Raw genomic sequence first — 26,887 nt, 5'->3', positions numbered from 1 at the left:
AAAAAAAAGATCTCTCGCTTCCGGCCTCTTCGGCGCTTCCGCTTCCGGCTCGGTGTGCCCGCCTCTCAGCTCGGAGTACAGCGTGCTGTTTGTGCTCATTCCTCAGCGTTTAATCCAACTCAAACAGAACTCATTTGTAGATCTCTTCACCCTTCTCCCTCTTTGGACAGGACGCACATTAACCGGACAGGACGTACATTAACCGGACAGGACGCACATTAGCCGGACAGGACGCACATTAACCGGACTGGGAACCGGAGTTCATGGACACTAAAGCTAAGTAAGGAGAGCCCAGGGTCATCACGGCTGCTTTGTTACCGCTGCTAGCGTCACGAAAACCGCACCAATTAGCCTCAGGATGGTATTAATTTGTACAGAAAACTAGAACTAACATACCACAGGCTTTATCAACTCACCAAAGTAAGCAAGTCTGGCGAAAGATCAGAGTAAAGGCTCCGAATATACTTCTAAGTGAACTACGGCAGCCGGAGCGCTTAGGGACCGTCGCTAAAGTGCAACGCCGACTTTTTTTTTTTTTTTTAACAACTCACTGGATATTCAACCAATGAACACCAAACCACTTCTGATGTGTTCGTGGACTCATTGTGTAATTCCAAGGTTTTCCTTATTATCAAGGAAAACCTTTTAATTTTTTTTTAAAAGGCATAAGTAATCAGTATATATGATTCATTCATATTTATGGCTTTTATTTTGTAATAGCTCTCTTGTTTTTAAAGATATCAACACCAGTGTTGTTTTCGACAACCATCTTAGATTTAGTCTTAGTCTTTTGGACTAAAATGCTTATTAGTTTTAGTCACTTCTATATGTGATAGTTTTAGTCCAGTTTTAGTCGACGAAAACTCAAAATGTTTTAGTCTAGTTTTAGTCAAAAAAAAAAAAAGAAAAAATAAGTATAGTCTACCGTGTTAAGAAAATAGTATGGTCTTAACTATCAAACAAGCAGAACAAAAATACATAGCTTATTAACTGACCCCGTACTAAAGCTTTCTGATTTTTCATTCTGTACTGTGCGTGTGTCCCAACTTTACTGTAAGCGCACTAAACGCACAGGTCCTGGTTAGGGCTGCACAACGTCACTTGTGGCTTTTAGGCTAAAGCTAGCAGACTCTACGTATAACAGTAACTCGACCTGTTTAACATATCGAATTACGTGCTGACAGAACGTGCACACAAAGAGATAACCACACCGTCACTGAATGTAAACATGGCTAAACATGCTGCTAAAGTAACACACACATAATGAATTGACGTTAGCGTAACAAAAGCTAACTTTAGCCTGAAGTTAGCAGCCCATTTGCGCCAGGAGTATGTGGAAAACGTACTAATGTATTAGCTTACTATGAAATTTATCGATTATGTTAACAGCATTTGTAACTTACCTTCGAAAAAATATCCCTGTGGCGAGCCTTAAGGTGCCGCAGCAGATACTTTTTAGGTTTTAATTGACACACACAATAAGCAGAAATGTCATGCATTTTAAACGTCTGACAGATCACCCACTAACATTTTCATCCATTCTCGTCTCGTCAACGATTTTAATAAAAACCTTTTAATTAAAAAATAAAAAGGCATAAGTAATCACTGTATATGATTCATTCATATTTATGGCTTTTATTTTGTAATGGCTCTCGCCGTTTTCTTCGGCACCAGTTCCACAACTTTTCTTTCGTTAGCTGCTATCTGACTTGACGCGAGCTGCGGCTTCTGCGAGGTAACAGTGGAACGAATGCTGCTGCTAACTATCAGAGGTCAGCAGTGGAACACATGGGCTCAAACGGGGCGAATATGTTACCGGGGCAACGACCTTTTTTTTTTTTTTTCAGGGAGGCCTGCACTGAAAATTGAAAATGCTCTAACGTTCAACAATCATTGCGCTGAGTGAAAGCGCCCATCATTCGGTTAGGTAGGGAAAGGGGAGTGGCCAGGAAACAAAGAAATGCGCATCGTTTAAATATCGTGGCCAGAAAAGTGATCGTGCTTGGAAAAAGCTATCGGACGATTTATTGACTTATTGGATATGGTGACAGGCCTGTGTGTGTGTTGTTTTTAGACGTGTATGTAATGTAACATCTGACAAGCAGAGAAGCTTCCTCTGTCCCTGTTATTCAGTCCAGTTCTAACCAGTGATGCTGTCTGAAAGTCTTGGACCATTCAGGGACATGCATTGTGTAGTATGAGCAGAGTGGTGATTTATTTATTTATTTATTTTTTATTTATTTCACATGTATTTATGTCTTACCCACGAACATAACCTGTATGAAGAAATGTGTTCCTGAGCCTGAAGAATCCGACATTGTCGCCTGTCAATTTTCCAGACTCATCAAGACAGAAAAGATATTTTTGAAAAATCCATTGATAGAAAAGCTAGGCTTAGTTTATGTTCACATAGTGTTTAACAAACATAAAGATGCTGATTGATGTATTTTTCTTTCAGAGTTGATGTTCACGAGGGGTGGAACGGTACAAAAAACTCACGGTTCGGTACATTTTCGGTACAGTGCCGAAGGAGGCGTGTAGCGAGGTTGGAGCACATGTAATAGATGTCTGAATCCTGCCTCTTCTACAGTGGAATATGGGCGCATAGCAGATGCGATGTAAATTCCAATTGCTTCGGTAATTGTTTTTGCTCTGCATGTATTCGTATCCAGGGGTTGTTGTAATACATTTGGGAGACGTAATTGGTCGGGTCTTTTCATGGTTTCTATAGAACGAATCTAACGGAGGTGTGTGGTGGTCGGTAGCTACGCCCATGTCATGCTATCACGGCTGAAATGTTTCATCATACCACACAGACAGAACCGGCGCGTGTTTAATAAGTTAAACTTACACGTTGTCTCCTTTGTCTGCGGCGCTCTGCTCTCCTTTCTTCCTTCATGAAATGAAAAAGTATCTCCTGACTCTCTCTGTGAGCTCTTCCAGCCTCGATATTAGACGCCTGATGTGATCGTCCATGATTAATATCACCATCATGCAGACCATGAACACGGTGGCCTCCCCGCTCTCCATGTTAGCTTCTTTGTGGTGTTTTTTCTTCTCTCGGGTTTTGTTTTGTTCCGTTTTGGTGTTGAATGTGGCGCTTAACGGCTAACGGCTAACACGTCACTGACGCAGATGGCTGCGCACGGCGCATCAGTCCCGACTCATGTGCAAGGCAGACTGAAACAGCTCCGCTGGGGAAGGATAGCTATCAGAACGAAATTCGAGTAGGACAGTTCTGATAACTGCGTTCTTATAACTACTCTGTCCGAAAGCGTATATCTCTACGGACCAATCAGAGCTTGCATGTGGCAGTGTTTAAATGGGTCCTGAAGGAAACTCTTGCAAAATAACAGTTCCGTTCAGAAAACTTCCGTACCGTGTGTATTCTGCGTGGAAATGCGCGTACCGAACCGTGACCCCCGTACTGTGACGGTTCGGTACGAATACATATACCGTGCCGGCCCTAATGTTCACTGTTGTGTCTCCATGTGTGTGATGCATCATATGTATAACTGTGGTTATTCTTTACACAGATTAACATCTGAATATCACAGCAGAAGACACAGAAATGAATTTAGAAAGTTGTTTTAATGGATAATTGGCTGAATGGTGGACTTTTGTGTATTTACCGTTTCAGACGGCTGTGCCAGAAGCAGCAGAAGATCCAACGTGTACGTCCTAAAATCTGAAAGAACATCAGTTGTAATCAGTGATGGTGAAGAGGAGAATCTCAGGTGCAGCAGGGATGCCTGGAAGGAGGAGCCTCCACCCAGAGGACCCCAGAGGACTCAGTTTGGTGCCCCCCGTACCTGCAGCATCCACATCAGAACTGGAGCAGACACAAGACAGCAGAGATCTCAGTAAGTGGGGAAATGAACCTGCAACTAAACACCACGGTGCATGTGCAAGGTTTTCACTGCAGAGTAGTGTTGTTCCCACACCAACATTTTGAGTTCGATACGATACCTGCCATAAATACCTCGATACTGAACCCATACCACGGCAACAATCTAAAGAAGAATCTGGGAAAGAGATGAATAAGGGTCCAGCTCGGTCTCACTATGATTTAATTTTCAGCAGCACAATCTCTTCATTTCATTTATTTATTTATTTAAAACAGGGACGATGCACAAAAGCATTAATGGTGAGAGAAGAGATGCCTTGTGCCAGGTTGTAGCAACATTTGCTCATTTCCACCTGTAGTCCCTGTAGGCACGTAAGGTAAGAACAGATTAAGATTGTAAAATATGACAGATAAAAGTAATATGCAGACCATAATATTTTAAAATAGACAATATACACTGACAAAAAAGAGAAAGGAAAACAGGAAACAAGGGCGCCAAAATCATCAAGTGCACAATAGGGATCAACAGCACATACTCTCTCTTACTCTCATCACACATTCAGACACAAGCACACACACAGATAACAGTCCAACTTTCCTCGTCCTCCCCCAACAACCACACTCATTACACACACCAGCAACCAGACATATTTACACACACACTCACATATCACTCAATGTGTGCAAGCATGCTTACTTAATAACCAGCGCTTTGATAAGCATGAGAATGTGTGGGGATTCATACATGAGACAATAGCTGTTTTCACACTGCGACCCGCTACCTTAGCGGGTCCAAATTGCCACTTCATCGAGCAATGTGACCGCTTGGCGTGTTGGTGACCCGTGCCGCCTGAAGCCGAGTTCAGGGGGCGTGGCCTGGTGGCAGAGCGTCACACGAAACACATAAAATGCTGGGCGTGTACAATGACGTAGGCACAAGCCATGCGTCGGAGGTAGGGTTAAATACACCTGTCTGCATCAAATGTTTCAAACCAACGATGAGGACTTGTTTTTGCAATTGTATATGCAGTTCATGGAGATGTTATTTTACGGGGTGTGGATGGTCACAACGTGGGATGCCTCCGAAGAACATATGCGGAGAATACCAGAGCACTATAATGTCCAAGTTGAGGAAATCCAGTAGCGGCTCGTGGTCTGGAAAATAGGCGGGGCAGATGATCTGCGTTATCAAAATGCAAGCTTTTATGGAGCATACGCAATAGGCCAATAGTCTATGCAACCATACGCGGGGGGGGATGTGCGCACTCGCATAAAAGTCTGCCATACAACAAACACAAAAGAACCATGAAAATGAGCGAAGAGATGCGCCTTGCTGGACTCGTGTTTTTTTTGCCTTTTCCGAAAAATGCTTCATGTCACACACACCGACAGTGCTCCACATATCCCCTTGCCCCCCCGTGCCAGGCGATTGGAAGAGCAAGCATGGGAAGCAGAACATTTTATTCCTATTGGAACAACCAGAGAGCCAGGGCTTTTTGTCATACCACGCACGGGAAAACGTCCGATTGAAAGACCTACCCTTATCCACTGTTTGCTGAACTATATTAGTATCAGGTTTATGGGGGCCGAGGTTTTTAATAGCCAATTTGGTTCCCAAATCTAGTCTTTCAAATGGGTTCTCCAAGAGAAACTCAACGCTATTGAGTACAGGTTCGATGCTAGCAGCCATGGTTAAAACTTCACCGGCGGATTACTGCTTCCACTCACTGTAGCCTACTATCAGACTGACTCGCTCCTGAGGTTGTGCAGAGTAATACAGCAGTAGGCGGGACAGTGTGTAGCAAAGATTCTCGGAGGAGATCCTTACAACGTTTTTAGCTAGTCTTGGGGAAACCTAAGCTAGCAGACAAGTAACCTACTGTACATGTACGAAGCTGTCAACACATTGTTTACTGTCTCAACATTGCTTTGCTCATCAGGCTAAGATATGTCATTAAATCACTCCCAGTTTCCCATTTTGCAAAGACTTCGTTCACAATCACTTAAACTTTGTAAGATAGGAACTATAAAGTAAAATCTTTACCTACCACAAACGTGAATCCGGATTAAACAGCCAATATCCTTCATCAAATCCGACATAGTTATCTGTTTTATCCAACAAGTTTGTAGGGGAGTTTGGCGGCACTGAAGTTCCACTGGCTAGATGGGCGGAGTAATATATTTCTTAAACCCTTTGAGTCCTTTTCATGTCCAGGGCAGATCATACACCTGCCCCAATAGCATCTATACAGGCGCGCTAAATGTTTCATGATATTATGCTACGTAGGGGCATCTGCCCTGGCCAGTGGCCACAGATCTAACGTTAAGCAGCCACACTGGAGGTAGGCTATATTTCAGCGAAAATAAAAACAGATTCCACAATATGGTGTAATACGATTCCCACTGTGATTGAAGTTGAAATAAATTTTTTTTTTTTTTTTTTTTTCGGAAAGGTTGGGGGTGTGGCGGGCGGGGCTCTGCCCATCCTGCCCAAATACAGCGGCCGCGGCTGAGGAAATCCATTCACAATTTGAAGTAGAAGAACGCGAACAGCGTCGACGCAATCGACGAAGACGTTTAGCTGTCGTGGCTCTGAACACACATGTGTCTGCAAGGAGTGTGGACGATGGCAAGACCACAAGGGTTGGTGTTTTGGTCCAATGCTCTGAACAGTTTTGATGACGACGAGTGGAGAAAGCATTTTCGGATGTCGCAGCAAACCTCGTCACGCCACGCCCACGTCCATCCCGCGTCAATTGCTTTCACATCAAATTCGGCTCGGCAAAAAGACTATGGTCCGACACGGGTCGAATGGCGAATTGAGTTGACACCCGAGCCCGGATCGTCAGTGTGAATGGAACAGCGGACACACTAAATTCGCGAATTAAACACTGGTTCTAGCTCAGTGTGAAAGGGGCTAGTGTTTCCCAAAGATCTGAAGGCAATGTGTGGTGGTGGGCCACCGGTGGGGGGGGTTAAAAAATAAAAATTCTTCAAAATAATTCCTTCGTTAATAATTGGTCACACAGAACTTTATTGTATTAATATTCACATCTTCAAATGTCTTTACCTCTACCAAATACTATAGTACATTTTGTATCAACAGACTACTTGCTGCAAAGTCTGCATGTTTTGTCAGAGCACCTGATTTTGCGGGGCTTGCTAAAAAAAAAAGATTCTAATGCCTTATCATCAGGTCGGGGTCCATTGATGGAGATCCTCAGGCAAGCTGCCAGGTGTTCTCCTGGAAGTCTGTTCCTGAGGTCTGTTTTCACCTGAAGATTAAAGCAAAATGCGGTTCGGGCTGGTCCTCATCCTCAACACGTCTCTTTTTCAGCCGCGGAAAATATTTTTCAATACTCATCTGGATTGAAGCAGCAAACATTCAGTGTAAGAGTTTAAAAAAAACTAGCAAACTTGCGACTAGTTAACTTTATAGGCAATTTAAAGCGACAAACCCTGGGCGGCGCCATTACCCTCCACAAATGCGCTTAATTTCTGCCGGAAGTAGTTTACGCAGCGTTTGCCAATGTAAACAGATGATGCTAGCTTTGACAGCCCACTCGCAGATCGTATAGCTAATAATGTCCTTACAATGGGAACATAGTTTAAATACGTTAACTGGAGATGGAGTTACTATCCCCCACCCGAATTCGGTGCAGGACTGGGAGGATAACGTGACGACGTGGCCCAACATAACATACAAAACTGAGCACCAAGTGGAAGTACCCTACGACCAAGGCTTTGTTCAGGAGCATATCACAAGGCTGCGTACATTTTACTTTTCCCACATGCTCCCGAAAATCGTTGATGCATTTTAAAACCAAAATAAACTGCCCTATGTAGGTGCCCAAGCGTGCCAACAGCTGTCTGTTGTTTACAGAATGTAATATAATGTCGAATATATTGTTGTACAAAATTGAAAATAAAGGTTGATGTAATTTCATTTCATTATTGCACTGAACTACGATCATGAGGGCCCTATCTTCCTTAGAGTGTTACAATTTCTTTTAACACAGTTCATTCATAGTAAACTCATACTTTACATTAACACTGGATTCATTCATTGTTTTGAGGAAATGAAACAAATGGCTTCAACTAGAAAGATCATGTATTTAATCCTAACAGGGATTAAAAAGTGAAATACAAAATGACCCCACACAATTACATCACTATAATAATAATTTACAATATTAACTGTTAAACATATACTATGCACACAGGGACACAAGGCAAGATTCTAAACCTCATGAGGCATTCTGATCTTGTCCAGTTTACGTGCCATGATGGGAACGGTCTGGGATCAAATCTTATAGATCTTCAGTCTCTGGATTGCTCTTTCCACATGTATGCGGACATTTGTCAAAGCACTCTCTATCTAACCACTCGTTCAAGTGCTTTCTTGAGTTTGTACAGCCAACTACTGCACATGTCGTTCCCAAACCACTTTTCCTCTTAAGGTTTTCTATCCTTTTTCTCACTGCGTCGATATCGGAGCTAGCTAGCAAAACAAACCGGAGCCCGCCAGAACGGAAGTGGAAAGCATCGATGGGAGGAGTTTAGGAAGTAGAGCGTAATGGATGCCTTGTGTTGTTTTAAAAATACTGTATGAAGACCATGTATGTCTTTGGCTTTACTATTTGTCGGGGTTGAGATGATTTTTTCAACCTTCGCCGCATTTGTAGGGGATAAGTTAAAAGCAGAGTCGTCACAGGCTAAGGACTTTGGAAAGGTCAAACTCAGTTCTTGTACTGAGTTTATAAAATAATCATTAAAACATTTACCAACAATATGGTCATCATTCAGGATAGAGCCATTCATCATTAGCTTAATACTTTTATTTGTAGATTTTTCCTGAGTAACTTGTCAATGCTTTTCCACAATTTCTTACAATTTCCTTTAGCATCACTAATAATATTGAGAAAAAAATTGCTCTTGCCTTTCTGATTTGTTGTGACTTTATTTCTAAGATCTTTAAAAATCAGGTGATCGGTACTTAATTTTGATATCAGGAACTTTTTAAGTGAGGCATCTCTTTTTTTCATTGACTCCCAGAGATTACTGTTAAACCAAGGTAAATTTCGTTTTGCATTAGTTTTTTTGCCCCTTATTTTTGTGTATTTCAGAAAAATATCTTTAACAGTTGACATGAGATCAATACAAGCTGGTTCACAGGGCATGCTACCAATGGTGCCACTCAAATTGAATTGCTTTATTTCATTTTCAATGAGGGCCACGTCTTTTAGTGAGATAACAGGTATGCTTGATTTCTCCTTCATTGAACTTTGATTTCTATAACGTTCTTTTTTCAGCTTTCTAGAGGCCAGGATAAGGTTATGATCTGATAGCCCCGTAATGAGGTCATAAGTCTTTTTAATCCTATCTGGTTTGTTTGTAAAAATTAAGTCTAAGTGTTTGAGAAGAATTTGTTATTCTTGTAGGTTTACAAATCATCTGGGTCATCTGAAACGTTTTGACAATATCTTTAAGCTTTTTTCTACGTTTTGTGTCTTGCAAATTTAAATTGAAATCACCCATAAGAATAACTTCTGATTTTTCATGTTGTTTGAGGACGACACTTAAACAATCAAAGAAGTCATTCTATTATGATCGAAAATGGGGCCCCTACCTGGCTTATATTCAATTAGCGACCCTCTCCAGCTCAAGTACTTAGGCATCTGAATAGGCTTATACAGCTGAACTCTTGAAACTTCATGTCCAGATTTCATTTGGCATCACTTTTGTTTGTATTTATTTTGTATTTATCTATTTTATTATTAGTATTCTTTATTTTATTTTTACTAATATACTAATACTGATGTGTATGATTATATTTATACATATATTTTTTTATTTGTTAATTTTTGTTTTGTATACATTCGTTCCTTTTACTATTTATTTTTGTGTGTGTGTAATGTTGTATAATTCACTTGAACATGGGACAGTCAATAAGCTCTGGTCAGAGGACCTAAGAGACCTGGTTGTGTAGTAGGGGTGGATCAGGTCACAGATGTAACCGGGTGCCTGATGATTAAGGGCTTGGTATGTGATGAGAAGAATTTTGAACTGGATCCTGAACCTTATAGGCAGCCAGTGTAAGGAAAGTAGAATGGGTGTGATGTGAGTCATCCTGTTGGATCTCGTCAGTAACCTGGCTGCAGTGTTTTGAATAATTTGTAGACGGTTCAGAGATGATATGTTGAGACATGTGAAAAGTGAATTACAATAATCTAACCGGGAAGACACAAATGCACAAATCATCTCCAGCTCAGGCCGGGACACAATGGACCTGAGTTTTGCTATGTTTCTGAGCTGGAAGGAACAATTTCGTGCTAATGATTTTATGTGCTCCTCAAAGCGCATGCTTCGGTCGAAGGTAACCCCAAGGTTTTTTAGCTTTGACTGAGCAGCTGATGAAACAAACCCAATACTCTGGGCAGTTTTGGGGGCTGAATTCTCAGGTGCAATAATTAGAACCTCTGTTTTTTCAGTGTTCAGCTGGAGGAAGTTATTTGCCAACCACTCACTAATGGCACCCAAACAGTCTTGTAAAACAGCAAAGTTGGATTGGTTTTCTGGTTTGCAGGAGATGTATAACTGAATGTCATCAGCATAGCAATGATAAGATACACCACTGAATTTATTTATAATGTGCCCTAATGGAAGCATGTATAGAGCAAATAACAATGGACCCAAGACAGACCCTTGGGGTACGCCACAGGAAAGAGGAGTATTTTCTGACGTGAATGGCCCAACAGATACAGAGAAATTCCTATCGGGGTGAAGGCATCCAAAATCGATGGCCCAAATTGATGGCTGGAGAGGGGATCGGAGGAGGGTATAATGCTATCCCTGATATTTTTTATTTTGTCTACAAAAAAGTAGACAAATGATGCTCGTATATTTAAATGCCCGCCAAAAATGCCTTTCGGTTTCGTTTTGACGTCCCACAACACGCTTGCATGGTTAACAGTCTGAAACAATTTCATCTGCTGCCGTTTGAGGCAGGTGACTTGTGTAGGATTAGTTAACATGGATCTGCCCGGGGCTGAAGTTTTCAGCATTTCACAGATAGACTTGGTGTTTTTTGGAGCATTACCTCGAGAACCCGCGCCGGTAGAAGCAACAGCTGGCTTGGAAAGTTCGGGATCAGCTGATTGGCAGATATCCAGAGGTATAGGTCCAGGATTTAAATGGACATCTCCACACAAAAGCAGAATTGCGCAGATAACAATGGATGGGTGTCGCTTTGTCGACTTAGGGACTTGGAACATGTTCAAGTCTCTGTAATAAGATACTGTGATCGACCGTATCAAATGCAGCTCTGAGATCCAACAGGACAAGCACAGACACAAGTCCGCTATCAGAGGCTAAGAGGAGATCATTGGTAACTTTCAGCAGTGCTGTTTCTGTGCTATGATGCACTCTGAATCCTGACTGAAACTCTTCAAACAGATTATTTCTGTGGACATGATCACAAAGCTGAGCTGCAACTATTTTTTCAAGAACTTTAGACATAAAAGGGAGATTGGATATAGGTCTATAATGAGCCAACACTTCTGAATCAAGAGTAGGTTTTTTAAGTAAAGGTTTAATTACAGCAACCTTAAAAGTCTGAGGTACATATCCTGTCAACAAAGACAGATTGATCAAATCCAATATGGAAGTGTCAATTAATGGTGTGAGGGACCACATCAAACCAAGAGAGGAGACAGGAAAATTATTAGAAAATAGGGTGTCTTTATTTAACCCAAAAATACTGAGCCCATAAAAGAGGTCAAAGAAACAAAACTGAACTCAGGCAAAAATGTGAACAAAGTAGCTGTACAAACAAAACATAACTGACCTGAACAAAGAAATGACACACAAGGGTAAATGCTGGCTGATCAGACCAGTAACACACACATTAGGGGTAACTAAACAAAATACAATCGCTAACTGCAACAAATACCACATTACAGCCACATTAATAAATAAACTAAGCACCCAAAAATAAGAACAAAGTCTTGCAATTTAAATACAAAAATCACTTAAATAGGAAACTTATTTAACTAAAGAACTCAAAATCTCCTCCACCCTCCAGCAGGAACTGGTGGTTCAGTCCAATCAGTGTTTGCTCAGCTCGTCAGGCAACTCCCACAGAACAGGTAAATACCAGTAAAAGAAACAGAATTAAACAAACAGAAACCACAGGTTGAGAAAGAATACATAAGTAACTAAATGTGCGCGCTTACAAATAGAACAAATGTATTTAACCCAAACAATAAACATTTTATTGGAACTAAAGTGATGAAAGTGATGTGTAAAAGAATACTACATAAGAGAGTTGCTGACTAGAGTGTGGCCATGGGTTTGGCCATCACACACCCCCCCACTTCTTTGTCTTCACTCTAGTATCGAGAAAGGTAATCAGCAGTGGCGTTGTCTTTACCAGGGATGTACTGAACCTTGAACCGATATGGCTGCAGTGCGAGATACCATCTAGTAATCCTACCGTTAGTGTCCCTCATTCTTTCTAGCCACTGCAGGGCTCTATGATCAGTTTGAAGAATAAACTCTCTCCCAAGCAAATAATACTTGAATGAGTCAAGGGCCCACTTAATGGCCAAGGCTTCCTTCTCTACAGTTGCATAACGCCTCTCCCTTGGTAACAGCTTTCGGCTGATATAGGCGACTGGATGTCGGTTCTCTGGTGGTCCCTGCAGAAGCACTGCACCCAGACCCCTATCTGAAGCATCAGTTTGCAACAGAAAATCCTTTGTAAAATCTGGTGAGTGCAACACTGGATTCTTACTCAGGGATTGTCTAATATCCTTGACAGCTGCAATGGCATTTGCTGTCCACTGGAGTTTGTTGGGACATCTTGAGCCTGTCATATCTCTTAGGGGTGCTGCTCTAGCTGAAAAGTTGGGGATAAATCTATGATAGAATGCAGCCATGCCGAGAAAGGATCGCAGCTGTTTCCTGGTTTGTGGAAGAGGACATGACACTATTGCATCAATTTTACCAACTTGTGGTTTAATTGTGCCCCCTCCAATGGTAAACCCAAGATACTGTATTTCTGTCCTGGCAAGAGCACATTTTGCTGGATTGATAGTAAGGCCCACGGAATGCAACCGATCCAGGACCTCCCTTAGATGATCTACATGCTCCTCCCAAGTTTCACTGAAAATAACAATATCATCAAGGTATGCACAGGTGAATGCCGAGAGCCCACGGAGAACCTGATCCATTAGTCTTTGAAATGTTGCTGGGGCCCCATGCAGACCAAATGGCAGGACAGTGAACTCAAATAATCCCCAAGGAGTACGGAATGCCGTCAGGTCCTGGGCCTGTTTAGTGAGGGGCACCTGCCAGTAGCCCTTAGACAAATCAATAGTTGTCAAATATTTTGCTTTCCCCAGGTTCTCAATGAGATCCTCTATACGTGGCATCGGGTAAGAGTCAAACTTTGAAATAGCATTGAGGTACCTGAAATCAATGCAAAATCGTATTGTGCCATTCTTTTTTGGAACCAACACAACAGGATTACACCACTCACTTGTTGAAGGTTGAACAATTCCTAAGGACAGCATGAGGTCAACCTCTTTCTTTAGCTTCTCCCGGAATCGTTCTGGTATCCTGTAACTCATACGCTTTGCAACAGCATCAGGCTTTAAAACAATGTTGTGCTCTACCAGAGTGGTACGACCTGGACACTCTTGAAATAAATTTGTATTAATCAGAGGCCTTATCTGAGACTGTTGTTCACTGGTAAGATGACTTAAATCCAGGACAGAGGCTGTTACTGAAGGAATATAATCATTAACTTCCTCCTCCTCATCCACCCTGTGAATAAGCAACACCTCCGAGTCATTTCCAGTACGTGGAACCCACTCCTTAAGGAGGTTAACATGGAGCACTCGGCTCCCACGCTGGAGACCTGGTGTAGAAACTTGGTACGTAGTAGGTCCAAGTTTCTTTAAAACTTCAAAAGGCCCCTGCCACTTTGCAAGCAACTTGCTGTCAGAAGTTGGCAACATAACCAAAACCTTCTGGCCAGGGACAAAACTTCTATGGCGAGCTTTTTTGTCAAACCAAGCCTTTTGATTTTGCTGTGCAGCTGCCATATGACTCTGAGCCAGTTCACTCATCTGCTGTAATTTATCCCTCATTTGCACAACATATGAGACAACATTAACATCTCCCTCCTCACGTGGCTCTCCTTCCCATGAGTTCCTCAACAAGGTCAGAGGACCCCTCACCTCATGGCCGTAAAGGAGCTCGAATGGCGAGAACCCAGTCGAAGCCTGAGGAACTTCTCTATAGGCAAAAAGTAGGTATGGCAGCCACTGATCCCAATCAGATCCTGTATCATTAACAAACTTACGGAGCATTTGTTTCAGAGTTTGATTAAAACGCTCCGTCAGTCCATCTGTCTGGGGATGATAGGGAGTTGTCCGCATGCTCCTGATGCCCAACAGCTTGTAAACCTGTTTCAACAACTTTGACATAAAGTTAGTACCCTGGTCAGTCAAAATTTCTTGTGGAAATCCAATCCTTGAAAAAAATTGAATCAGTGAAGAAGCCACAGGTTTTGCCTTAACAGTTTTTAATGGAAAGACTTCAGGATACCTTGTGGCATAGTCTGTAATGACCAACATAAAGCGATTTCCAGCTTTACTCTTTTCCACAGGGCCAACTATGTCCATGCCAAGATGTTGGAATGGTGTGCCAATGATTGGGAGAGGGTGAAGTGGTGCTTTAATTGGCACTCTAATTGAAGTTTTCTGACACTGAGGGCAGCTTCTGCAAAACAGAGCAACATCTGAACATAGACCAGGCCAGAAAAAATATCGCTTAATGCGAGCAGTGGTCTTATACTTCCCAAGGTGGCCAGCCCAGGGAATAGAGTGTCCCAAAGTAAGCACTGCTTCACGAGCCACTTTAGGGACCATTAACTGCTTAACCTGGCCATGTTGGTGGTATAAAATGCCATCCTGCAGAATATACTGCTCTTTATTTGTGTCAGATTCTACAAAAGGTTTCTCCTTAGCCCTCAAAAGTATGGCAGACAAAGTTGGATCATCCTGCTGCTGTTGTCTAATGTTCATGGGTATTTGAAAACCCAAAGGCAAATCTGGAGCACCCTCACTTGAGGGCTTGCTAGTTGCATGTTGAAATTTTTCACGCCTTCTTTGACTGCGTGGCTTCCGAGACTTTCCAGGTTCTGTCTCTAGCTCAGCCTCAAAGAAGGGTAAAGCACTAAGTGTTGCATAATGTTCATCCTGATTTTTAGCTTGAGCCCTTGTTACAGCCACATTGCAGCTCTGCACTTCCGTTAATAAATCATAGAGAACTGGCAGATCATCCCCAAGAACAACCGGATAGGGTAGGTTATCAGCTAACCCAACCTTTAACAAATAGGAAGACCCCTGCACCTCAATAAACAGATCAGCAGTGGGGTACAATCTTTCATCCCCATGTACACAGCAAACAGATATTGTTTCAGAGGGACATACATAGCCAGTTGGTACATATTTCCTGTGCACCAGAGTTTGTGTACTACCAGTGTCTATTAAAGCATCCAATTCTTGTTCATAAATCTTCACCTGGGTGACTTTATTTGACTGCTTCATCTCAGATTTAATATCCACATTCTGATGAGGCACTGAACACATCTGAGAGTACTTGCTTTGATTCCTGGGACACACAGGCTTAGTGTGGCCTTCCTGTCCACAGAGGTAACACACAGGTGGTCTTTTACCTGACTTGAAGGTGTTTGCAGACTGGTTTTCCCTTGAAAAGAGCTTGCCCACACTTATTGCTGACCTCTGATGATGTGGAGAGGCCTGTGGTCGACGTGAGTCTCTAGCAGCCTTCCATGCACTGTTGCTCCATGGCTGACTCCTATTTCGGGCAGCGACAAATACATCTGCCAGTGTGGCAGCTTCTGCAGCAGTCTTTGGATTGTGCTCCTTGATCCAGACCTGAAGCTCAGGACACAGCAGTCTCAAAAATTGTTCCAAAATGATCAGCTCACCAACTTCCCTCACAGTTTTATTTTTAGGTTGAATCCATTTCTCATAAAGTTCTTTCAGCCTTACATATAATTCCTTTGGACTCTCATCAGTAGCATCAAGAGAGCGGAATCTTTGCCTATAAGTTTCTGGGTTTACATCATATTTTTGCAAAATGGCAGCTTTTACCTTCACATAATCCAGGGAATCATCCACATCCATATTCACATAAGCACTTCGGGCCTTACCAGTCAGAAGAGGTATTAGATGAAAAATCCAGTCTGACTTGGACCAGTGACAAGCAGCTGCAATTCTCTCAAAGGTGGTCAGGAAATGTTCAATATCATCTTCAACAGTTAATTTTTCCAATCTAGGATGATGAATATGCCCAGACTGACCTGTTAGACTGGAAGCTGAGTCAACCCCAGGTTGAGAAGTTACTTGAGTCTGGTAATCAGTTGAATTTCCAACCAGCCCTGAATCATTTGATGTAGCTTCATGGACAGGAGCTGTCCTGGCATGTACTTCCGTCTGCAAAAGCCGAAACTGGTGTTGTAAACTCTTGAAGCGCTGTTCTTGTTGTGCAGATTCCTCTCTCTGCTTTTTATCCTGAACTTCCTGCTGTCCCATGAAGGTCTGAAGGATTCCTGCAATATCAAGCAAAGTTGGCTCCCTGATATCTTCACCCTCAGTTTCTTCTGGCATGACTGAAGCTCCTCCCTCCGTCTCTGGCTGCTGCAAGGCCTCTTTGGTCTCCACTCTATTTCCTTTCCTGGGTCGCACACCATTCTGCATGGCTCAAAAGATTTGTTGGGGGAGTAACAAAAAGAAAAAAAAAATCCTGTCTCCTCAACTCAAGAATCCCACTTCTGACACCATATGTGAGGGACCACATCAAACCAAGAGAGGAGACAGGAAAATTATTAGAAAATAGGGTTTCTTTATTTAACCCAAAAATACTGAGCCCATAAAAGAGGTCAAAGAAACAAAACTGAACTCAGGCAAAAATGTGAACAAAGTAGCTGTACAAACAAAACATAACTGACCTGAACAAAGAAATGACACACAAGGGTAAATGCTGGCTGATCAGACCAGTAACACACACATTAGGGGTAACTAAACAAAATACAATCGCTAACTGCAACAAATACCACATTACAGCCACATTAATAAATAAACTAAGCACCCAAAAATAAGAACAAAGTCTTGCAATTTAAATACAAAAATCACTTAAATAGGAAACTTATTTAACTGAAGAACTCAAAATCTCCTCCACCCTCCAGCAGGAACTGGTGGTTCAGTCCAATCAGTGTTTGCTCAGCTCGTCAGGCAACTCCCACAGAACAGGTAAATACCAGTAAAAGAAACAGAATTAAACAAACAGAAACCACAGGTTGAGAAAGAATACATAAGTAACTAAATGTGCGCGCTTACAAATAGAACAAATGTATTTAACCCAAACAATAAACATTTTATTGGAACTAAAGTGATGAAAGTGATGTGTAAAAGAATACTACATAAGAGAGTTGCTGACTAGAGTGTGGCCATGGGTTTGGCCATCACAATGGGAAAACCTCCTTGAACAGTCTGGTTGGGATTGGGTCTAAAACACAAGTTGATGGTTTAGAAGAGACTATTGCTGTTGTTAGCTCAGAGAGATCAACTGGGCAGAAGCCATCTAAATATAAATCAGGTTCTAAAGATACTTCTAAAGCTGCTGTACTTGATGATACATCAGTGATAATAGTGGGAAGGACTCCATCAATCTTCTCTCTGATTGAAACAATTTTATTAATAAAGAATCTCATGAAATCATCACTGCTCAGAGTTAAAGGAATACCTGGCTCAGCAGAGCTCGGACTCTTTGTCAGACTGGCTACAGTGCTGAAGAGAAACCTGGGATTATTCTTATTCTCTTCTATCAATGATGAATAATAAGCAGTTCTAGCTTTACGAAGGGCTTTCTTATACGTTATTAAACTATCTTTCCAGACTAATAGAGACTCTTCTTTTTTTTTTTTTTTTTCCTTGTCCTGTCCAGCATTATGGCAGCAGAATTGTAATCTGAATACCGTTCATGCCAAACACATTTGCCATCCCAAGGGAAGCTTTATGAATGCAAAGCTCCCTGCCAGTCTCCAAGTTGGAGGACAGACTTTCTACCTGCTGAACCACAGCTGCTCACACACATGCAGCATAAATCACTCATGTTGTAAAATTTTCGGGATGCCCCGATACCACTTTTTTTCAAAACGATACGGATACTTGGATCTGAGTACTTGCCGATACCGAGTGCCGATACTTCTACCACAAAAAAATTTAATGAATTGGAAGACAGGTTTTGGTCTCACTAGCCCAGTGGTTCCCAAACTTGTTGTGCCCAAGGCACACCTATTGTGCAAAATAGTCCTTATAACACGTGTTATCATTCATATCATGTAAAATATCTGTAAATGTGCATCATTATTCATCCATCCATCCATCCATCATCTTCCGCTGGTCCGGGGATCGGGTCGCGGGTCGCAGCTTGAGCAAAGAGACCCAGACGTCCCTGTCCCCGGCCACTTCCTCCAGCTCTTCTGGGGGGACCCCGAGGCGTTCCTAGGCCAGCCGAGAAACATAGTCTCTCCAACGTGTCCTGGGTCTTCCCCGGGGCCTCCTCCCAGTGGGACGGGCCCGGAACACCTCACCGGGGAGGCGTCCAGGAGGCATCCTAACCAGATGCCCCAGGAGGCATCCTAACCAGATGCCCGAGCCACCTCATCTGACTCCTCTGGATGCGGAGGAGCAGCGGTTCTACTCCGAGCCCCTCCCGGATGACCGAGCTTCTCACCCTATCTCTAAGGGAGAGCCCAGACACCCTGCGGAGGAAACTCATTTCGGCCGCTTGTATTCGCGATCTCGTTCTTTAGGTCACTACCCACAGCTCGTGCCCATAGGTGAGGGTAGGATCTCGTTCTTTCGGTCACTACCCACAGCTCGTGACCACAGGTGAGGGTAGGATCTCGTTCTTTCGGTCACTACCCACAGCTCGTGACCATAGGTGAGGGTAGGATCTTGTTCTTTCGGTCACTACCCACAGCTCGTGAGCATAGGTGAGGGTAGGATCTCGTTCTTTCGGTCACTGCCCACAGCTCGTGACCACAGGTGAGGGTAGGATCTCGTTCTTTCGGTCACTACCCACAGCTCGTGACCATAGGTGAGGGTAGGATCTCGTTCTTTCGGTCCCTACCCACAGCTCGTGACCATAGGTGAGGGTAGGATCTCATTCTTTCTGTCACTACCCACAGCTCGTGACCATAGGTGAGGGTAGGATCTCGTTCTTTCGGTCACTACCCACAGCTCGTGACCATAGGTGAGGGTAGGAACATAGATTGACCGGTAAATCGAGAGCTTGGCCTTCTGGCTCAGCTCCTTCACCACGACGGGCCGGTGCAGAGCCCGCATCACTGCAGACGCCGCACCGATCCGTCTGTCAACCTCCTGCTCCATTCGTCCCTCACTCGTGAACAAGACCCCGAGATACTTGAACTCCTCCACTTGGGGAAGGATCTCATTCCCGACCCGGAAAGAGCATTCCACCCTTTTCCGGCTGAGGACCATGGTCTCGGATTTGGAGGTGCTGATTCTCATCCTAGCCGCTTCACACTCGGCTGCAAACCGCTCCAGTGAGAGCTGAAGGTCACGGCCCGTCGACGCTAACAGAACCAAATCGTCCGCAAAAAGCAGAGACCCGATTCAGAGGTCACCAAAACGGACCCCCTCAACGCCCTAGAAATTCTGTCCATAAAAATTATGAACAGAATCGGTGACAAAGGGCAGCCCTGACGGAGTCCAACCCTCACAGGAAACATGTCCGACTTACTGCCGGCAATGCGGACCAAACTCTGACACCGGTCATACAGAGACCGAACAGCCCATATCAAGGAGTCTGGCACTCCATACTCCCGGAGCACCCCCCACAAGAGTCCCCGAGGGACACGGTCGAACGCCTTCTCCAAGTCCACAAAACACATGTAGACCGGTTGGGCGAACTCCCATGCACCCTCCAGGATCCTGCGGAGGGTATAGAGCTGGTCCACTGTTCCACGGCCAGGACGTCAGGACATCATTATTTACTGATGCCAAATACAATGTGACAAGACAACTATTACTCATGAAATATTTATTAACGAAATATTTCAAAAATTAATTTGAAACGGCAACATTCATTTAAACCAGACGGGTCACAAAATTAAAAATGAGGCAAAGGAAACTCAGCACAGAGAACTGCAAGGAAGCTGCATTGCCCATGGTCCTAAACTACAATTTATCATTGCAACATTTCAGCTATCAGTGAAACGTGCTATTGTAAATATTTTGCCTACTTACAAATTAGTGAGTACATGTGCCAGATTTCTTTAATCATGGTGGCACTGAGCAGAGAGCCACTCAAAAGTCCTGTTCAACAGAGAGCCGTGCCCTCCTGTTCTTCTTCATGTTTAACCAGAGCAGAGAGCGTCAACTCACACAGGCAGGTAGCGGGGAAAGGAAGAAGCTGCTCAATCGCATGGTGGGAGATGCTTAGGTACTACGATGCAGAAGCATTATTTAACTAGCAGTTAAGTTAGCATTGGCTAACTTCTCCCGACAGGAAGCACTCGGGCTGAGGATTGCTGACACCCCCGGTCCAACTGAAGCCATAAGACGGTAACTTTCATGATACTGTCGACAGTTTTTTTTTTTTTTACTCTTTTCTATCGGTGGTGGGTTGTCGGCAGTCTCTGCTCTGGTGGTTGGTAGTTTGCGCCGCACCACAAAGCGCTCCATTTTCCCTCTTTCTCTGTTTTCATGTTGTCCTTCAGCCTTTGATGTTTCACAGTCTCATAATTCCCACCTGCGCAACTGCGTTAACAGCGAAATATGGGGTTCTCTGAGGATTTTTTTTTTTTAATTCTTTTTAGGAATAGAGTTTTCCTCTGTATTATGAAACGAGTACATACAAAGTACTGATATAGTAAATAAAATATATATTTTTTTGTGTAGTTGTATATTGCACACCAGGACTTGGACACCCTCTGATCGCGGTCTTCATGGTATCGGCTAACTTTAACGAGTACGAGTATGTTAGAATAGTATCTACCCGATACCAGTATCGGTGCATCCTTATAAAATTTGTATATTTAATTTCTAATTTTTTGCTTTTTTTGTTGAAACGGACCAGCAACATTTTGAATAATACTCAAGCTGTTGAGGAGCAGGATGCATGCATTTAAGCTAAGTTGTGTGTTGTAATATAATGTATATTTGTGTTTCCTGCAGATGTTCAGCAGCTGTTGGTGATTAAAGAGGAGGCTCCCTGGAGCTCCGGTGTGGACCAGCAGGACCCAGCACTCGTCCAAATTAAGGAGGAAGAGGAGGACCCCTGGAGCTCCGGTGTGGACCAGCAGGACCCAGCACTCGTCCAAATTAAGGAGGAAGAGGAGGACCCCTGGACCAATCAGGAGGAAGAGCAGCTTCATGGGCAGGAAGAGACTGATATCACCAGGCTCTCGCTCACTGATGTTACTGTAAAGAGTGAAGATGAAGAGAAACCTCAGCCCTCACAGTTTCATAAAATCGAGACTCCGACCAGCTCAGCTGAACAGGTGAAAACAGAAACTGATGAAGAGGAATATGAAGGACCAGAACCAGCCAGAAACCCAGATCCACACGGTCATTTACAACCAAATATTGATGACAAGGCGTCAGACTCTTCTGAGACTGAAGTCAGTGATGATGATTATTGGCAGAAATCTGGACCTGAAACAGAGGACAGTTACAAACATTCGGGACAGATGATGGTACTTGAGTCAAGTATAAAACATGATGTCGTTTCTGACGCTGCCAAAATATGCTTCAGCTCCTCCAAGACACACACAAGAGTGCACACAGGAGCGTTTTGTTGCACTGTTTGTGATAAAAGATATAGTAGGAAAGGAACTCTTTTAGCACACATGGCTGTTCACACAGGAGAGAAATCATTTAGCTGTGATGTTTGTGGGAAAAGATTTTGTGAGCGAGGAAGTTTTTCAAGTCACATGAAAGTCCACACTGGAGAGAAGCCATTTAGCTGTGATGTTTGTGGGAAAAGATTTCGTCAGCGAGGAAAACTTTCAAGACACATGACTGTTCACACAGGAGAGAAGCCATTTGGCTGTGATGTTTGTGGGAAAAGATTTTGTGAGCGAGGAATTCTTACAAAACACATGACTGCTCACACAGGAGAGAAGCCATTTAGCTGTGATGTTTGTGGGAAAAGATTTTGTGAGCGAGGAATTCTTACAAAACACATGAATGTTCACACAGGAGAGAAAATATTTAGCTGTGATGTTTGTGGAATAAGATTTAGTCAGCAAGGAAATCTTTCAAGACACATGACTGTTCACACAGGAGAGAAGCGATTTAGCTGTGATGTTTGTGATAAAAGATTTCGTGACAGAGAAACTCTTTCAAGTCACATTAGAATCCACACTGGAGAGAAGCCATTCAGCTGTGATGTTTGTGATAAAAGATTTCGTGACCGAAGATATCTTTCAAAACACTTGAGAGTTCACACACGAGAGAAGCCATTTAGCTGTGATGTTTGTGGTAAAAAAATTCGTGACAGAAGAACTCTTGCAAATCACATTAAACTCCACACTGGAGAGATGCCATTTAGCTGTGATGTTTGTGGGAAAAAATTTCGTGACAGAGGAAGTCTTTCAATTCACATGAAGGTCCACACAGGAGAGAAGCCATTTAGCTGTGATGTTTGTGGGAAAAGATTTCGTGACAAAGGAACTCTTTCAACTCACATGAAAGTCCACACTGGAGAGAAGCCATTTAGCTGTGATGTTTGTGGGAAAAGATTTAGTCTGCAAGGAAATCTATCACAACACATGACTGTTCACACTGGAGAGAAGCCATTTAGCTGTGATGTTTGTGGGAAAAGATTTAGTCAGCGAGGAACTCTTTCAAGTCACATGAAAGTCCACACAGGAGAGAAGCCATTTAGCTGTGATGTTTGTGGGAAAAGATTTAGTCTGCAAGGAACTCTTTCAAGACACATGACTGTTCACTCAGGAGAGAAGCCATTTAGCTGTGATGTTTGTGGGAAAAGATTTAGTCAGCGAAGAAATCTTTCAAGACACATGACTGATCACACAGGAGAGACGCCATTTAGCTGTGAGGTGTGTAGTAAAACATTTAATCAAAAAGCAATTTTTCAGCAACACATGAGGGTCCACACTGGGGAAAAACCATTTGGCTGTGATATTTGAGGAAAAAAATTTAGCCTAAAGGTGGATATGATCCTGGACTAAAAAATCTGACTGGAAGGTGTATATCTTAATGAGCAATGGAGTCTAAAGCGCGTTTTCTCCTACTGTGGCTGGCCTTCTGCCTTTCCTCTGGCCTCTGGTCACAAAATCAGCCGGCTTGGACTCAATGTAGCAGGGAGTTACTTCTGCAGTGGAGCGACCCCCTGTCAGTTCCTCCTCTGGATCTAATCTTTCCAAGCCTGGATTCCTTTACTGATCATAGGGAAGGCGATCAGAAAGACTTTAATGCTCCGCTACGAAAAACTAGGAAGCGGGGCAGACATGGCGGGTCACTCCAACGCCTGCGGAGACGGTCAAAATAAAGGTCAAAATCTTTGAAAAACCTGTGAAACAAAAAGAGGAAGGCATTCCGAGATGGTGACCTTTTTATAGAGGTGAACCTGCTTAAAAGGGAGATTAAGAATGAAGTAAAAAAGGGCAAAATTATAAGGGCTGTGACTTGATTAAAATTTTTAATCGTGTTAACTACAGACTTTGAAATTAATTAATCGAAATTAATCGCACTTTAATCGCATATACTTTATCCTTTAGAAAATTAACATTTTCAACAAATACTATAGTCATAGTAATATTAATATTCAGTACAGTACATTTTGGAAAGTCAATTTAAGTTATGCTGGACTCTTAGTCAAATCACAACGTTTTGAATCCCATTAATGAAACAGTTGGTGAGTGTTTACCTGCATGGTGTAAGAAGGGTCTCGAGCCTCTGCAGTCTTTCCCACTCTGCTGCAGTCAACATGGTGAGCTTGTGCTTCTGTTTGGCGAGCGTAGCCTTCACAGCCTCTTGGTTCTTTGAACAGGGTGGAATTCCACCTTGTGGAAACGTCCTGTATCAGTGGCTCTTTGTCTAGTCCTAGTTGTGTTTGTTCGTTCTCTGTAACAGGTGAGCAACACACGGCATGTGCTGGAATGTGAGCTGTCTCATTGCAGCGATCATGGTACGGGCACTGTCTGTTCCGATTGTGGTGACTTTCTGTGTGATTCCCCAGGCCTCTGCCACAGACTCAAAATCTTCTGCCACGTTTTCAGCAAAGTGCCAGACAACGCTATCTGAAGTACCCTTTCCAGCCCCTTGTACCACTGCAATGGGTCTGTAGTCGAGAGCAGCCCAGTAAGCCAGAGCGTTGGTCATTTTCTCAGCCGTTGTCTTGCTTACCCTGCCCTTGAAACCAGTCAGTTGGTAGAGTGTGGGTTGGCTGCGGGTCTTTTAACTCAGCGTTGGGCCCCCATTAGCTTCCGTGCTAGCTGCTACATGTTTAGCGTTGAGGTGATATTTGAGGCTTGATACGCTGCGGTGATACGCGAATTCCTTGTTGCATAATCTGCACACAACCACGCTCTTGTCGACGCTTCCATCCGTCTGTATTTTAAAACTAAATTTCCCCTGCACAGGGCCAACTAAAGCATTCTCATTAGCTTCTTCCACCATGTTTGTCTTTCAGACGTCCTTCTTCTTCTGTTTCTGTCCGGCTGTATTCATTCAGGGATTAGTGCTGCCCCCACAGGTGAAATCTGAGTTTCCAGCAGGCTGTGTACACCGTCAGGCGTAATGCCACTCTCCAATGCTCTAATGCAGAACTACTTATCTATATTATAGTGTGCGATTAAAATGCGTTATTTTTTTTAACGCGCTAATATGTGTGTAGTTAATTAATCAAAATTAAAGCGCTAAAGTCCCAGCCCTAATTATTATCTATGATTTTTTTTTTTTATTATTGTACTACAAACTAAGCAGAATTTAGACTGAGATACTGTGTCCTCAATGAACATGAAAAGAAAACCTTTTATGCTAATATGTGTTAGCTTAGCTTATGGTTGGCTAACTTAGCCAATAATATAATCTGTTTTCCTTGTCTTTGTTTCCCTCTATCTTACACATTTGAATCTATTGATAGCAACAATGCAAAATATTTTTAATAGGTCCATGTTGATTGAGTTTATTGAGTCCTTTATGAGTAAGTTGAAGTTGAGTAAGGCAGTGTTTCCCAACCCCAGGTCTTAAAGCTCTCCAGAAGGCTGAGGATGACCCATTCATTTGAATCGGGTGTGCTGGAGCAGGGAAACATGGAAAACATGCAGGGCAGTGTGCCTTGACGACCAGGGTTGGGAAACACTGGAGTAAGGATACCTTTTTGTATATTTGACTATTTTAAAGAATTAGCAGTAGGCTAACAGACTAGTAGCCTAGACTAAACATGCTATTACTTAGGCTAACTTGCTGTGTTATCCTCCAAATATATCTATATATATTGTTATTATTATTAGTAGTTTTATATTCGTCTACTATTGTTATTTTCATCTATTATTGTATTAAATGTCCCAGATGTAAAGCACTTTGAGCCCACGTCTAATCTACCCCCAGAGACGCCGGGCTTCCGGAAGTGAGGAGTTTTTGTCGATTTAGCCAGTGATGACCTAGAATTGTAGAAAAAACTTGACTCTCCCGCCCACTCCTGAAGCCGGGCAGCCCTCGACTCGGAAGCCCGGCTGATAGTGGCGGCTTCATAACATGATTTCCTCAGTGAACGGCGGCCATTTCAGAACAAATCACTTCATTAAGCTACAGGACAACATGTTGTAGTTATGAAAGTAAATGCAGTATTGGGCATATCTTGTGTTATGTGAATAACTGTTTTATCGTCAATTTAACATTGAAGATGTAGCAATTTTGCCAGAGAATGGGAGAGGCTGTCCGGCTTCCTGTGTTGTCTCTGAATAGCCGCGGCTGGTCAGGAATAACCCTCAATCATATATGAAAACCCATTTATAACTGTTCGGTTGATGTTTGATCTCATCTCCAAACATTTCTGTAATTCTGTACATCAGTAAAGTTTAAACTGTCAGTAGTTTTAATGTTTTGGCTGATTTTTTTTTTTTAAATGTTTGTTGGCAGTCTGCTTTGTTTTTCTACGGAAAGTTAACTCATTGGATTTTTTTTATTCATGGACTCGATCTTTATACGATCTTTACTTGACCTCCTCTACAGGTTTGTTCTGGTTTGTTGAAGATTTATTTTCCCATGAAGCTTTGCCACAATTCGTTGCCTCCTTGTGAGTGATTTTTTTTTTTTGTTTGTAAATTTTGTACTCTAGTCTTAAGTTTTCATAGCCATTTTTGATAGCCTCCGTTAGGAGTGATATTTCATAACATTTCAAAGATTTTGTAGAGCCTCCGGTTTTTAAGAGTGGATTTAGTTGTTTTTGTTTCTAGTACGAATTTGTCTTTCCTCCTTAGGGAGTGATTTTTGGTTTATAGTTCTTAGTTAATTTCCCTCCTCTTAGCAGAGTGAGTTTTGGTTGTTTTCTCCTCTTTCATTTATTAAGTTTTATAGAATTTAATTTTCATAGCCGATTATTTCATCATGTCGTATTGGTTGGAATTATCTAATAAAATCTGCCTGATTGGATTCTCTGCATCTGAGTCCTCTTTCAAGCCCAGGTCTGACATCTACGGAAAGTTGAATTGGATTTTTTATTCATGTACTCTATCTTTATTTGACCTCCTGTACAGGTTTGTTCTGGTTTGTTGAAGATTTATTTTGGATTCCCATGAAGCTTTGCACAGGAGTGGGACACTTTCCAAACTTAGTGGGTAAAATGTGATAACCAGGACATTTTTCTGCAGCCTTGGTGGATGTACTCTTGTCATTGGTTCCTTCAACATCTGCATTCACAATGAGAAATAACCAGCGGCGGCTC

General features: G+C 42.6%; 1 protein-coding gene across 1 annotated transcript; it reads left to right on the top strand.

Annotated features, from left to right (window-relative positions):
• The first annotated feature begins 64 nt into the window (after positions 1-64).
• Positions 65-26,581, top strand: LOC142374605 (uncharacterized). Its single transcript, XM_075458366.1, has 3 exons — positions 65-280; positions 3,641-3,863; positions 21,148-26,581. Exons 2-3 carry the CDS (start codon positions 3,716-3,718, stop codon positions 23,124-23,126), a joined length of 2,127 nt encoding a protein of 708 aa, XP_075314481.1. The 5' UTR covers positions 65-280; positions 3,641-3,715; the 3' UTR covers positions 23,127-26,581.
• The last annotated feature ends 306 nt before the right edge of the window (positions 26,582-26,887 follow it).

This window comes from Odontesthes bonariensis, chromosome 23 (assembly GCF_027942865.1).
Source record: "Odontesthes bonariensis isolate fOdoBon6 chromosome 23, fOdoBon6.hap1, whole genome shotgun sequence".
NCBI lineage: Eukaryota > Metazoa > Chordata > Actinopteri > Atheriniformes > Atherinopsidae > Odontesthes > Odontesthes bonariensis.
Note: the sequence above shows the minus strand (reverse complement) of the source record. Positions and strands in the feature narration are given on the sequence as shown.